The 15,695-nt window shown below is 38.5% G+C and overlaps 1 protein-coding gene across 1 annotated transcript in view; it reads right to left on the bottom strand.

Annotated features, from left to right (window-relative positions):
• Window positions 1-3,609: 3,609 nt before the first annotated feature.
• LOC722305 (ovostatin homolog 2) overlaps window positions 3,610-15,695 on the bottom strand; it is a 47,723-nt gene continuing 35,637 nt past the window's right edge. Inside the window, exons 25-36 of the mRNA XM_015151050.3 lie at window positions 15,310-15,391; window positions 14,529-14,685; window positions 12,433-12,507; window positions 11,120-11,285; window positions 10,141-10,352; window positions 8,930-9,139; window positions 8,239-8,360; window positions 6,737-6,827; window positions 6,296-6,364; window positions 4,934-5,036; window positions 4,171-4,245; window positions 3,610-3,767 (exon numbers count right to left, since the gene is read on the bottom strand). Coding sequence (XP_015006536.3) covers window positions 4,193-4,245; window positions 4,934-5,036; window positions 6,296-6,364; window positions 6,737-6,827; window positions 8,239-8,360; window positions 8,930-9,139; window positions 10,141-10,352; window positions 11,120-11,285; window positions 12,433-12,507; window positions 14,529-14,685; window positions 15,310-15,391 — 1,340 coding nt within the window. The 3' untranslated portion in view covers window positions 3,610-3,767; window positions 4,171-4,192. The remainder of the gene's footprint in view (window positions 3,768-4,170; window positions 4,246-4,933; window positions 5,037-6,295; window positions 6,365-6,736; window positions 6,828-8,238; window positions 8,361-8,929; window positions 9,140-10,140; window positions 10,353-11,119; window positions 11,286-12,432; window positions 12,508-14,528; window positions 14,686-15,309; window positions 15,392-15,695) is intronic.

Below are 15,695 nucleotides of genomic sequence, written 5' to 3'. Positions count from 1 at the left end.
AGTCCTAAATATTGAGGAAGTTCATTTTATCAGTATTTTCTTCTATGAATTGTTTAGTGTCATGTCTGACAACTTAGTCTTGAATATTTCTTCTACGGTTTCTTCTAAAAGTTTCATAGTGTTAAACACTTTTTATTTAAATCTGCGCTCCATTTCAATTAATGTTTATGTAAAATAGGAGCTTTAGGTTGAGGTTCAATTTTTTGCGTATGAAAGTTGAGTTGTTTCAGTAGCATTTGTTGAAAGATTGTCCTTTCTCTATTGAGTTGTCTTTGCAGCTTTGTTAGAAATCAATTTTCCATGTCTGTGCGGATCTATTCCTGGACACAGTCTGTCCCATTGATCTCTGTGTCTGTCCCTTTGCTGGAATCACACTGTCTTGACTACTTTAGAATTGGAGCAGAACTTTAAAATTGTGTAGCATCACTTTTCCAATGTCATTCTTTTTTCTACCTTTTAATCTTTGCATTTTTTAAAAATCAGATTGCCTGATATACAACATATCCTTTGGTGGGATTTTGATGGAGATGTATTAAAAGTATAGATCAATTTGGGAAGAATTGAAATCTTTACTATATTGAGTATTTCAATCCATGAATCCATATATTTCTTCATTGATTCAGGTCTTCTGTGATTTTGTTTACAGGATTTTGTACATTTTCAGCATACTGATCTTATAGAGACTTAATCATTTCATTTTTTTTCAGAGATAGTACAAATGCAATTATTTTAAAATGTCGATTTTCTGTTAGTTATTGTTAGTATATGCAAATTAAATTGAGTTTTGTATTTTGAACTTGTGTTACTTCTGGAGTGTGTGTGTGTGTGTGTGTGTGTGTGTGTGTGTTTGTGTGTGTGTTTATGTAGTCCTTGGAATACACCATAACCAAGTGGGTTTTTCCTGGGAATGCAAGACTGCTTCAATACTTGAAGATCAATCAATGTAATCTGCCATAGTAATAATCTAACAAGAAAATCAACATGATCACATCAATTGATATAGAAAAAACTTTTACAGAATTCAACATATTTTCCTATTATAGATTTTCTGCAAACTAAGAATAGAAGCAAGCTTCTTAACCTGATGTGTGACACCTTCAAAAAGCCTACAGCAAACATCTTACTTAGTGATGAAAAACTTATTGCCTTCTCCATAAGATTGAGAATGAGGCAAGGATGTTTACTCTCATCACTCCTATTCAACATGGTATTGGAAGTCCTAGCCAAAACAATAAGGCACGAAAATGACATAAAATAAAAGTAGTAAGATTAGAAAGAAAGAAATTGTATTCACAAACAAGGTGATTTCTTTTTCTTTTATTTCTTCTTCTTCTTTTTTTTTTTTTTTTTTTTTTTGAGACAGGTTCTTTCTCTGTCACCCAGGCTTAAGTGCGATCATGGCTCATTGTATCCTCAAACTCCTGGGCACACACAAACAATCCTCCTGCCTCAGCCTCCCAAGTAGCTAGGACTACAGGTGCATGCTGCCAAGCCCAGATAATTTTTTTTTTTTTTATTTTTTAGAGAGACAGGTAGTCTCATTCTGGTTTCAGCTCTGGAAGGGGTGAAGAACAACTCCCCAGAGCCTGTCCCGTCCATTGTGGATGACATACTGAGGGCTCAGGAAGATGCTCCCTCTCAACCTGTCCTGGTTCAGGCTGAGCCACCTGAGCAGCTGCTTCGGAAAGCCTCTTGTGCCACAGCCATGCTTAGGAAAAGGCATATCTTCCATTCTGTTCACCAAGAAACACCAAGAAACAACTGAATACAAAGAATAAAAAATACCCTGCCACACTGGCAGGGCAGGAGGGTGAAAATTGCACCCTTTCCAAAGGTAGTGACTATAAAAGGACAACCGGGGCCAGCACCAAAGTCCACCTACAGAAGGTGGGTCTGTCTCAATCCCAGCTGCCAGTCACTGTGAACCTTTAGAACTGGGGCTGAAGCTTCTTCCAGTTGCTTGCCCAGATGTCAGTGAGACCGCTCCACAGCAGATATGGGGAGCTGTGTGTCAGGGAAGTCCCAGCCATTGGGACAAGCTGCACCCCAGGCAGATGTTTCTACTCTTGTGCAAAGAACAGAGCAATCCATTCAAGTTCACAGAGGCAGTGACACTTGAAAATGTCAGGGTCAACTTGCAGGGCAGAAGTTAGCAGGGATGTCTCCCTGGGGCATTGGGAGAGCCCAGCAGAATTTAGGAGAAGGGAGGGGCGATATCGGGGCAATCCTCTGAGTCCCTCTTTCCTCTTCAGGCAATGTTCAGGAAGACCCTGCAATCTCTCTGCAGGCTCATGGGAGCTCCCAGAAGTGAGACAACGCACAGATCCAGGCCTGCTTTGAAGTCAGTGGGATGAGGCCCTTGGAAGTCAGTGTATTGGGTTCCCAGGGCTCACATAAAAACATGCCACACCTGACTGGTTTTAAACAATGGGAGTTTATTCCATCAGTTGCGAAGGCTAGAAATGCAAAGTCAAGGTAGTGGCAGGACGAGTTCCTGCTAGAGGCTGTGAGGCAGATCAACTCCATGACTCACTCTTGGCTTCTGCTGGTTTCTGGCAACTGTCCACGTCCCGTGCCTTGTAGACACTTCACTCTAAGCTCTGCCTCCATTTTCACAGGCACATTCTTGTGTGTGTGTGTGTGTGTGTGTGTGTGTGTGTGTGTGTGGGTCTGTGTTCTCTTAAGGACAGGAATCATTAGACTAGGTGGGGCCCACTCTAATCCACTGTGAGCTCCTCTTCCTTTGGTAACATCTGCAAAGACCCTATTTCCAAACAAGGTCATATTCCATGTTCTAGGACTGTCTTCTGAGAGATGTCTCCCCCAGGATTGGTCCAAGTGGAAGGATGCCCTTTGATCTGCAAAGCCAGCCAGAAAACCAGGATAGGGGCAGGACAAGGGGATGCTAGCCTGTGATGGCTCCCACCCAGGTGGGGGTGTGAGGAGCAGTGCCTGTGGGCTGGGACACGCCAACTTGCTCCCATCACCTCATCTGAGATGGATTGTACAGTGTATGTCCAGGGCCCATCCTGGCACACTCTGCCTTTGCAGTGCTGTCTCTGCACTTTGGAAATTTGCTGAGCCCACTGCGTGGGGTGGTCTGAGGCAGGCCACAGTTGTTTCAAAACCATCCCTGAGTGCCTGACCAGTATCCCTCGGGGGTGACGACTGGCCACATCTGGAGTGTGAGGGGTGTGTTTACCTAGTGAGTAAGGACGCAAGCAAAGGATGTGCTGGCCTAACCTCTGCATAAGCAATGCCTTTGCTCCAACGGAATGGGCAACGTTGGATTAGGCCTAAGGAGGCAGATTTGATCTCGGAAGATACATTCGAGTCTATGTTGTGTGTGTTTGTTTTTGTTTCCTTGAATTAACATGGAGTCCATTTCAACTTTCACTTAATCTGCTTCTTTCTCTTCCCTCACTTCTTTCTCTCTCACTCTCTTTGGATATGGAAGAATTCTAACTCTGTATTCCATAATGTCTAAACATTCGAATTTAGAGTTGACAACAATACAGCAAATTATTCAAGTTGCTGTCAAAAAAACCCCTGCGTTTTCTAGGATTAAAACTGTGAATAAAGTACTGGAAGAAAAAAAAAGTCATAGACTCAGTTGCAAAATGACAACATTTAATGGGATGACAAGGAAATAAAACCTGATAAGAAGCCAGAGCAGATTGCAGACTGTTCAGGATGCCAGATGGTTCATGAAATTTTTCCAGGTTTGATACAGAAGAATCAGTTTGTTAAAAGAAATGGTTTTCCACCTGGGATTTAAAACATTGTTTAAACAACAAACACATGTTTGTATGTATATATAAATATTTAGATATAAAAACATGCATATATAGGCACATAGACATGTATCATACATATACATGCATATGTACAAATATATGTGCCTAAATTTTTACTGACCTGTCAACTTACAAAACAAAAATGAGAGATTTATAAAAGGTACATATATAGCTGTGAATTCTGTAAAGCTATTTTTAAAGAAATTAATACAATCTTAACGACTATCAGAATACTCATGTAGTACACAGTTACACAACTCTAATGAAGTACCAAACACTTGTCTTTCTTCAACCATTGTCCTATCTTATTTAGGTTTTCATTTTCTTATTAGATGTGTTTTCAATGGTTTATGATGTAATAAAATTTCTTTACCTCTTCCAGTAATTGCTTTTTCTCACTTGGAAACTGAACTAATGTCGATGTTGTAAAAAGCAAGGGCATATTCTTCTGAAAAAATAAAGGGAACATGTATTTTTATTAAGTAGATTATATAAGCACATTCAATCTAATCTTTCCAAAAATTTTGAAATAGAGACAATTACTTTCCCATTTTATACATCCAGAAATAAGCTAATAATATTTAAGACACTTGATGAAATACATTCTATTAGTAAATGTCAGAGACAGAATTCAAATACTCGACAAACTTCACACAGCATTCAACAAAAACCAAATAGCACCAATTTTCCAGGGAACAGTTGTATGGTCTCTACGACATCTTAGTAATCGTTTTAGAAATGAATCTATCAAATTTTTAAAATAGCATTTCAGAATATTCCCCACTCCCCTTTTTAAGTCAAAGTCCTTAGAGGTAGCTTAGAACGGTCAGTCTTAGCATGAACAACAATGACAACAACAAAAAGACCTGGAAGCTTCATGTGGCTTGTATTTCAAGTTCAAGTGGAGCCCTGTCAGATTATATTGAAAGGATTCTGGTGTTGAAAAACTCTGGTAACTGGAAAATGGGTTCAGTCAGAAGATGCATCATGGAAGAAAGAAACCAGTATACAAAGTAATGCCATCTATTGCTTACTCTGTGAAGACAGAGGTTGATTTTGGGAAGTTTAGTAGCTCGGGAATGTTAGATATAAATACCATGTTCAATAGCCTTAGGGCATGGCTGTTGCTTGCCTACCTTTTTCATAATAATTGTAGACCATGACCGGGGCTGGCTGAATGTTGAACACAAGGTTGCTCTGCTCAACAGAAAAAGTGAAACTGTGGGTTGTACCAAAAACCTGTAATGACACAAATTATAATTACATTGTAGCAAGTCTGAGAAAAGATAATCACTGAGAAAATTATCCCCAGAAGTTTATGATCTATGTAATTAAATAGATCTAGGGTATGATTCACTTACATATTGGCAAAATAAGGAGTTGTTAACCTTAAATCATATAAAATTTTCAGTTCCTTTGCTTACATTGAGGTGAGAGGAATTTAGCTGGAAGTCTTAGAGGAATGTAGGCATTTATGTGAGTGGTAACGATACACATAGAAAAGACGTCTCTAAACTGCAAGCCACAGTTTGGCTTTTCCTGAGAAAAATAAAAATAGAACTATCCTATGATCCAGCAATCCCATTTCTGGGTATGCATCCAAAGAAAATGAGATTAATATCTTGAAGAGACAGCTGCAGTCCCATGCTCATTCTTTCATTATGATAGCCAACAGAAGGAATCAACCTAAATGTTCGAAACAGATGAATAGATAGTGAAACTGAAGCATATATATATACAAATTATTCAGCCTTAAATAAAAAGAATTTCTGCCATTTGCAACAACATTGAAAACTTGGAGGAAACTATATGGAGTGAAATAAACCAGAAACACACAGAAAACACTGCAGGATCTCACCTGTAAGTTAAATCTAAAGTTGAATTCATAGATGCAGAGAGTAGAATGGTAGTTATCAGGAATGGGAAAATGGGGAGATGCTGGTCAAAGGATAGAAAGCTTCAGCTGTGCAGAATGAATACATTCTACAAATCTCAGATACAGCAGTAGCCTACAGTTGACAATGCTATACTGTATATATAATATTCCCTAAGGGAGTAGATCTTAAGTACTTCATCATGAAAAAAGAAGAGGGATGTTTTACTCAGCTATTTCACATATAGTCACGCTAGCTAACAATCAGCTCACTATATCAAAACATCACACCACACACCTTCAATACACAATTGTAAATTTAAAAATTATGGCAAACTTTGTGAGAGTTTAGTCAAATTATAAAATAATTACACATCTACTCTGTGACCAGACTGTGTTTGATAGGGAGAGGAAAGCTATCTAGTCACGTAGCCAGGGCATTTATGAAATAGCCTTAGAACTAGAAAGGAGAAGATGATCAGTGGGATAGAACACTGGTCATCCTTAATGTCGCTTAGTTTTTTCCTTTTACAAATCCTATCATATCTATAAGAAGTGGAAGCATCCAATCGTCCTTGGAAGGAAAAAAGAAAACTTCAAAGAAAAAAATTATTGCTAAACTTACATTTTCCAAATAGAAAAGAACATGGCCGTTCTTGACTTCAGTCTTCATCACTTGGCCCTTGTTTTCAAGCTTTGAAGAAATTGTTAAGGAAGGATAGAGAATAGATATTAGAACAAATGGCAGCACCACTGCAGAACTGAATGTCCACGCTTTTCCGTGTCAGGTTCTGTTTTATGGAACATTCCTTGGTGCCATGATGTTTTCATAAGCACAGGTAGCAACTAAAGAAAAATATATGATGAACCATGGGACATACTGACTGCTAATTTGTACGAATTAAATACACCAGCTCTCCAGTGTTAGCGTAAAAATATAAAGGTGAATGTTGAAGAAGAATTCTATAGTTTTGTTTTGCTAAACAACTGCTAAACAAGTATTTATTTTATCTTTATACTCTATGTAGCTGTCTTTGTGCTGACAGATTAGGCTTCTATTATTTACCTCTTCAATGGATGACATGGCTGGAGTAAATCCTGATAGCATTTTTACATCTGTAACCACAATACTGGATTTATTGTGAATTCCAGTATATCTGAAAATTTTAAGAAAACACTAGTTTAGATATCAATTTTAAAAAGTGACTTATCTCAAAATGAGAGTGCCAGGTGGATAAATACTAATTGGCTAGAAGTCTGGAGGACAGGTAAAAGCTGAAGAGAAAATTTGAAGAAAGTCATTTTCAAGCATCTGTGAATAGGCATGATCAGAATGATAATGAAAGAAATGATACATAGCAACAGAAATTGGAGCAAATAATGAATTATCTGACACGAAATCTCCCCCAAATCCTGGTCTTAAGCTTACCTGCAGTCTCAAAGTTTGAACTGGTAAACAAAGCTTCTAAATCTATATTACATATGCTTAGGTTAATGTTGGATTTGCATAACACTTAGAGGACATCTTTGCTTACAAGGTGGTATATTAGCAGAATTATGGAGTAGACATGTATCCAAGAGATCTTCTAGCTCAGTTTCCTGCTTCTGGGTAAGACTATTGGGGTATGAAGTTAAGAGTTCCATAGTTCATCAGGGCATGGTTGCTCACGCCTGTAATCCCAGCACTTTTGGAGGCCAAGATGGGTGGATCACTTGAGGGTCAGAGTTCAAGACCAGCCTGGGCAACATGGCAAAACCCTGACTCTACTAAAAATAGAAAAATTAGCCAGATGTGGTGGTGCACACTGGTAATCCCAGCTACTCGGGAGGCTGAGCCGTAAGAATCCCTTGAACCCAGGAGGTGGAAGTTGCAGTGAGCTGAGATTTTGCCACTGTGCCACTGCACTGCAGCCTGGGTGACAAAGTGAGACTCTGTCTCAAAAAAAAAAAAAAAAAGGGTTCCCCAGGTCATTGAGTTCTTAGCCCTGGAGCTCAAGAGATTTTTATTTAGAAATTCTAAAGAATATCTGCCAAACTAATTTCACTCAATGCTTTCCACATATTAACTAAGGCTAACATCCTTTAGCATCTATAAATCATGCTTGAAATCAAGAGATCATTTTGTTTTTCTATTCTGAAAGTAAAAATCTAAAATTTTACTCTTTACAGTTATAAAATAAACATTTGTGGGCTTGCTACTATATGATCATGCATGCTTGTCTTGAGAAAGAAATATAGAATCTCTGTTTTTCAAAACTAGGAGTACTTCCATACAACAGAATAGAAAGTGTCATTGGAATATCAGTGCAGCGAAAGCTTTCAAATCACGCTCACATAGACTGCATGTTATACTTGCCTCATTTTAGCTCTGATTTAGCTGAAGATGTACTAAATTGTGGTGTCCGAACAGAGGGCTAAAAAGTGACTGTGCTGTAGAATTGTCACCACCAACATGAGAACTCATCATATTACCATGGTTTATATTTTGTGATTTCACTACTGCTCAAACTTTTTAAATATTTTACCATCTTGCCCACATGGGAGTTACTATCAAGATATGACACTTACTTGAGGGTCACTGTGAGGTCAAAAATAGTCTGGAAGATATCCGAAGAGTTCTTTACTATTTCCAAGGAAAGAGAAAATCCAGATGCCTTCTTAGGTAGGAGAACATTGTACTTAAGGGTGGCCTAGAAAGGATAGCAAATTATAAGAAAACTCATCCTGTATTAAGAATTATACAGGCTGACTACAGTCAGTAGTAACATAATTTTACATTTTAAGATAACTAAGAGTATACTTCCATCATTTCTAACACAAAGGATAAATGCTTGAGGTGATGCATACCCCACTTGCCCTGATGTGATTCTTACACATTGTATGCCTGTATCATGTACCCCATAAATATTTACACCTACTATGCACCCACAAAAATTAAAAATAAAACATTTTTAAAAAGAAAGAACCTATTGCTTATTTCTATTATTAATGTAGTTTACATCTTTATCATCAGGGAATCGGGTTAAATTCTTTAGTTTTCAGAATAATGTAATTTAAGGAAGACAGAATACTTTCTAATAGCAATAATCCTCAAGAAACTTCGACAACTGAGTACCTTTTCATAAAATAACTTGCATTTTCAGCTATTGATAGTGTAAATACACAAAACGGTCAGATAACACTTCACGTAGAACTGAACAGACAGTCTGACTCTTTTACTGGCAAACACTCATCACCCTCTCAGACAGATTTCTGTTACCTGGATAAATGTACAGCCGTGTCCTTCCACATCTACTGTGTATTCTCCAGGTGCCTTTGTTAGTTCTGAACGTTGGACCAGTAGGCGGTTATCACTGTTAACCTGGAAAATCTCACTGGATCCTTCACGGCTAAAGGTAACGGTGTTTTGATCCTTAGAGAAGGTTAACTTCATGTAACGGGTTATGGCAAGAAGACAAACCGGAGTTTCCTGCACAGAACAGCACAAGCAACGATCCAAGCTCAGTTATGACACAATATCGGTCATCATTTGACCACGGACTTCATATCAATCCTTAGAAGTGTTCCTAAAACAGGTCAGCAAAACACCAAGAAGCAATATCCTGAATGGTAGGAAAATATACTTCCTTGTGCAAATTGTTTCCACTTAAATTAGTTTTCTTCAACAAATCTTAATTGTGTTTTTACTTTCTAAAAATTTTTCATAAAAGATAGTCTCTTTGGTTAAAAATGGTGTCAAAGCTTTTCTAAAAGGTAAGGCATTACATAAGTCAGCGGCCCCTGTGGCTGCCATGGATAATTCTTTTTTTTTCTGCTCCTCTTCAAAGAAGGGAAGTCAGAATCAGGAAAAGATCTTCGGAAATGCATTTGTATATGGTTTGACTCAGAAACTAAGACCAAATACAAAGAGAAATGCAGATTTTTCTCGTGGAAATAAAACTGGTTTTTGTTTGTTTGTTTTTGCATTTTCAATTTGTTTCCAAGTAAGGAAAAACATGTCATTGTTTCTCATACCCCCCATTTCTCCTGTTTTCCTTCTTTTCATTTGCTTTTCCCAGTGTATAGCCCACAGAACTAGAGAGAAAACTTTCTTTTTGGTCCATATATAATTTGAACATAGTATCATCAGGTGTCTAATGTACCACCAAGAGTGGTGCTTATGACAAAAATATCCTTTAGACTTATTCTGTGTTTGCTGTGTGAATGAAGTTACAAATGGTGATAAGTTCCTGGAATAGGGGGCCTCATTTCATTCGCTTCTACTTAGAGGCTTCCTAGTAGAGTGCCTGATACACAATAACTGGTCAACAAATAATTGTTGAGGAAATAAAATAGGATTAATAATATCCACGATTCTTCTTCTCAGAAAGGATTTGTTGTGATATCTTTACTATTAATATCTCACTCGTCATAGAGTTACAGCTTCTGCACTAAACATACTGCTATTAATATCAGGCCTACATGAATTACCTGGGTAGAAGAAAAGCCTCCATGGGAATCCATCTGTTGGGCAAGCCACTGCACAATCTTGCTGGCATAGGTGAGGTCAGGAATTTTCCGGGAAACGACAGCCAACAGCACATAGCAAGTCTTCTCAGTCTCAGCAGAAGGTGCCCAGGGAATAAAGGATGGAAATTCTTCTGTCTTGGGTTTCCTTTCTCTTTCCCAGTAGATGACATTATCTGAGAAAAAGGAAGAATTTTCACATAGTCTGTATAAAAGTCATGGGTTACACATAAAGAAGGATGCAAATTCCATTCCCGACCTCTGTTTGTGCTGAATTGCTCCCCTCACATTTATATGTTGAAACCCCAACTCCGAGTACCTCAAAATGTGGCTGTATTTGGAGATAAGACTTTTAAAAGAAGTGACTAAGTTAAAATGAAGCTTACAGGCCACAGTCCAATCTGACTGGTGCCCTTATGAGAAGAAAAATTTTGGACACAGAAAAGGGAGAGCAGGGCTGTGCACACACAAAAAATCTTGTGAAGATGAAGGGAGAATGTGGTCACCTGCAGGTGAAGAAACCACACTTCCAACACCTTGAACTTAGACTTCTAGCCTCCAGAAGCGTGAGAAAATAAACTTTTGTTGCTGAAGTCATCCAGTATGTGGTATTTGATGACAGCTATAGCAAATTGCTACAGCCTTAAATAGCAACTTTCTAAGTAGCAGGTGATTAAGCTTCCCCAGTAGTTATGATAGCCTATGGCTTGGTCACCAGGCTTGACTCCCCTCACATCACTCATTTGAGAGGAAGCTAGCATAAAGCAAAAGAGGAAAGTCTAGAATATGCAGTGTTCTTGAAAGGTATAAAGGCCACTGATAAATTCCATAAGAGAAATAGAAACACACTGGCGAAGAGGGAGCTCCTATGTGACTGCTTAGAGCGCTTCCTCGCTGTGCTCCAAGATCACCCCCACTAGCAACAATGAATAATAACGCTTACTTATTTTTGTGGCAGATTGATCCAGGGTCTGGAGTAAAGATTCCACTTTCTGCTCTTCTCCAGCTAAGGCAAAAGTGTAAGCTAGAATTGCATGATTGTAGCCATTAGTGACACCACTGTCCAATGCCTCTTCAAGGCAAAAGAGTGCGCTTCGTAGAGCAGGAAACTGTTGGTCAGGAAGTAGAATCATATATTGTAAACTGATAACCGAACATTCCATGAGCTTGCTGAACATTTAAACTAATCATTGTTTATAATATATATAATATATCCTCAAAGTATATTTTATATACAAATCCATTTATATATACACATATATTTTATCCTTCAAAAATATCATTAAAATAAATTCATAATATCATTATTAGTACCTAAGCAATAATTTTTTTTTTTTTTGAGCTAGGGTCTCGCTCTGTTACCCAGTCTGGAGTGCAGTGGCATGATCTCAGCTCACTGCAACCTCCACCTCCCAGGTTCAAGCGATTCTCCTGCCTCCGTCCCCCAAGTAGCTGAGATCACAGGCATGCACCACCAAGCCCAGCTAATTTTTGTATTTTTAGTAGAGACAGGGTTTCACCATGTTGGCCAGGCTGGTCTTGAACTTCTGACCTCAGGTAATCCACCTGCCTCAGCCTCCCAAAGTGCTTGGATTATAGACATGAACCACCATGTCTGGCCCAATAAAATTTAGTAAGAAAATGGCAGTTTTTATATCTGATCAGTGATATTTTAGTTATGAATGTCTTCTATGTGGCAAAGCATCCAAATTTATCATAGGCCCAAGAGTTTTTTTTTTTTTTTTCTAACGCCTAAAATAGAGGCTTACATTTCTGAAGATAATTTTCAAGGTATACTAATGACCCTGACAATTCCTAGCATCTTAGTTCAGGAATAGATTTTGGAAATCTAACCTATGGATTGGGAGGTGGCGAGGGTGAGCCACACTGGAGTTGAAAATGTTTACTCACTGTTGAGAGAGAAACAGAATACTAGGCTATGGCTTTACTTAGAGCAGAGGTTCTCAAACTGAAATTCATGGCTGAACTTCAGGAGAGATGTGAATGCCTGCAATTGCGTGAATAAGTCGTTTTTGTGTGCATATGTGTATTCTCCCTAGAGAGAAACTCAATCCTGTTTTTCAAAGCTGTCTATGAATAAAAAACAATTTGAACAGCATGAATTTAAAGGGTGGTAATAAACTAAATGTTATCTCGGGGTTTCATCCAGTCTTAGAATCTCAAGTGACTCTGACTCTACAGTCTATTTAATGTGCATTCAGCTGACTGAAATCAGAAGATGATGGGGATCCATACAGTGAAATTGAGCCCGGCTTCAAAGAACATCCCAACAACATATGCAGTGAGTGAAATGTCCTCTTCATCTCCACCCTGAAAACAAAGGAACAATGAGTCATTCGGGACAGCAGAGCACAAAATAACAAGTATTCTTTTGAAGTAAAACTAGGTAGGTTAAAAATACTGGAACAAATACCATTATTCATAAAAACACCCGAACATGTGTAGTTTTTAAATTAGATGGTTAATAGTCATACTATCTGAGCAAGAATCATTCAGATTCTACGCAATAATTAAATCATAATTATTAAGTTGTTATTATTATAACAATTAATTTCATGTGTATTAAATAACATATATAATCGTATTTATGCAGCCTGGTGTTAAGCATACATTTTAAGGAATTCACAGGACTCTATTTGTCTCCACTCGGTATAAATCTGAAGAAAGTCAACAAAGAATTTCTAATGAGGTGAAGCAGAAAGTTGCTGTGAAGATTCCTGGAAAAGCACACTAGGTCAGCAGAGTCAAGTCTCAGATTGTTACAGTGTAAAATGAGAAACTCATTTTAAATCATGTGGTTTGCAAACTAACTGTGCATAAAAGTCCCCTGGGATACTTACATCAACCAGCATCTACACAGAGACTCTGATTCAAAAAACTCGGAAATAAGACAGCGAAATGCATTTTAATGGGCGCTCTAGTGATTCTGATGGAAATGGCATTCAGAATGGCATTTGGGATCTACTGATCTTGTACAAGCTTTCCGTTTTATCTATTTAAGCAAAGGACAACCCCTCCCTTCTTCAGAAAAGAAATATTTCTGAGAAACCAAGTGTTTAAGACGCAAATAACAGCATATGGCAGGCAATAACATGAGGCACGAGGACTCACAGTACATGTAAATTACAGCGAGTGGTATCACCATTCCTCTGCAGTGTAAGCTTTTATTTTTCCCTTGCATTTTTATTTCTCTCAACTCATAACACACCCACCCACTCACCCCCCCACACACAGATATTTAATTAATGAGAAAATACTGGGGAAGATCAGACAAACTGAAGCAGTAATCAGCAATGATTCGCCAGTAATGAATCCAATAAGAAGAAAGATGGGATGTGAAGAGGTTTTAGAAGAGAACGTGGGAAAGTTTTTGATTTTTCTACCGAGGAGCAAGAGCTCTTCTCCATCAGGGCCCCCCTGTTGTAAGGAATAAGTTTGGAATAAATTAAAAATACCACAAAACAATTTGAATACAATTTGCATGCAAATTAAATATCATCGAGTGTCTGTTTTCATTCATATTTTGACATGGATTAGATATGCATTCTGTGTTTCAAGAACAGGAGTGATGATTAAGAGGAAGGATGCTGAAGAAAAGCTCAGCGTATTTCAGGGGCCATTGGAGCACGCTAAAATGCCATGATAGGAGATTTTGAGCATCCAGAGGGAAAAATAGGACAGGAAAGGAGACAGAAGATGGGCTGGAGGTGGACAGCTATCTGCAAAGAAAGGAAGTTGGAAGGGAGGGATTTACCTAAATATGGACAGGAAAACGGTTGGATTCTGCCAAGGATATAATTCACCTCATTTGTACTTTGGCCCTGGGGCAAGCTTGGCCTTTGAATTTTTCCTTGAGAGGATCTTAGAAAAACTTGCTTCATTGAAACAATGTGAACTACTAGATGCTCTCCCCGGAACTTTCTTGCCATCCATGGACAGGAATAAACTTTCCTTCCTCATATACTCACAGCCCCCTCCCTTTATACATTGACTGTCTCCAAATTTATGAAAGTTTCTTTTCTAGGTTCCCTTTCTCTCTCCTCCCTTCTATTGCTAGTTTACTTTCTGAAGAGGACTGAGACCCGGGAAGGACTAGAGGCTGAGTAAGGCAGACAAGAGACTCAGAAGGAGTCACATCCAGGCTGTGGTTAAACATGCACGCAGCTGGAATGGTGCTGCTGACCAACCCACCACAGGCCCAGGACTGCAGTGGCTCAGAAGGCTTCATATTCACAGGAAGAATATTCATATTCCAGATCAGGAAAGCCAGAGGCAGGGCAAGGCAGGCAACGCCCAGGAGCAAGGAAAGCCTGGTGCTGCTCCTCTCTCACCTCCCAGGCATGGTTGAAAAGCTGGCCATCATTCTTAAAGCAGCCGTTTGTTTTCTGCTGGCTTGAAAGCCAGATTAAGGTCTGTTTTTGAACATTTTCATCAATGAATACATAATTTTTCATTCTCTCCAATGTCTGATAAGTAAGAGCACTGAGCCTGTAGTACAAATCACCAAAGCAAAAGTTAGATAAAGAGGAAATGGCGATGTTAGCAATTCCACATGTTCATCACCATCGTTCTCTTTGGGTAAGGGATGCATTCAACTCATCTGCTGTAAACCATCTTTATTGATAGTGGCTCTTTCCTTTGGGTCAGGAAAATATTATGACTAGCAATAAGTGGAAATTAGAGTAGGTGATTTTCAGCATGTTTGCACCCAAAGGTCTTGCTGTAAGCCCATTAGATTACCTATACATGGAGGGAGAACTGATGTAATTAGGCATTTTGGGTTCTTCTAATTTCACTTTCCTGAATCTACAGGGGACTCTGAGAAACATAGAGTAAGACACGCCCTCTTCGGTGGAGTTAGCCAGCTGTGCCTGTGTACGGGCTGTCATGAGAGGATCAGACTGCTGAGTAAATCATCACGAGACTGAAGGTATATTGTTGTATTAGAATCGGAATCACTAAATCTTTAGTTTTATCTATTTCTCCTCTGTAAATTGACTTTGAAACCCACTTTGCTTCTAAATCCCCACTGAACTCTATCCTCCTTCACCTCCTTGCAAGCCCTCCTCAGGTAATTTCTATATTATATAAAATAAAATTTTTATGTCTCACCATATGCTTCCTTTCTGATTCTGCTGCCAAAACACACTATATGAACCGTCAGAGTTCTTGAAAGATAACTGCCTTTGATAACCTAAAATAGAACATTGTAGGAAATTATTTTTTAACCTAAGAAAGTCAGAAGAGAAAGAATAGTGCAGTGCAAGCCCGAGGTTTTGGTGTTAGACAGACATAAATCACTAGGATGATCATTTCCATTTGAACTTCTAAAATTCAGTTTCTGTATTCACAAGGGAGAAAACATAACTCTTACTTTATAGGATTTTGATGACAAGCTACTACAGATGGATATGTCTGGCTCAGTAATTGCCTCATCATTGGTACCTACTAATTATTCAGTATATTTCCCCTAAGGTCCTTTTAATTCAGTGTTATCT

This window comes from Macaca mulatta, chromosome 11, assembly GCF_049350105.2.
Source record: "Macaca mulatta isolate MMU2019108-1 chromosome 11, T2T-MMU8v2.0, whole genome shotgun sequence".
Lineage (NCBI taxonomy): Eukaryota > Metazoa > Chordata > Mammalia > Primates > Cercopithecidae > Macaca > Macaca mulatta.
Note: the sequence above shows the minus strand (reverse complement) of the source record. Positions and strands in the feature narration are given on the sequence as shown.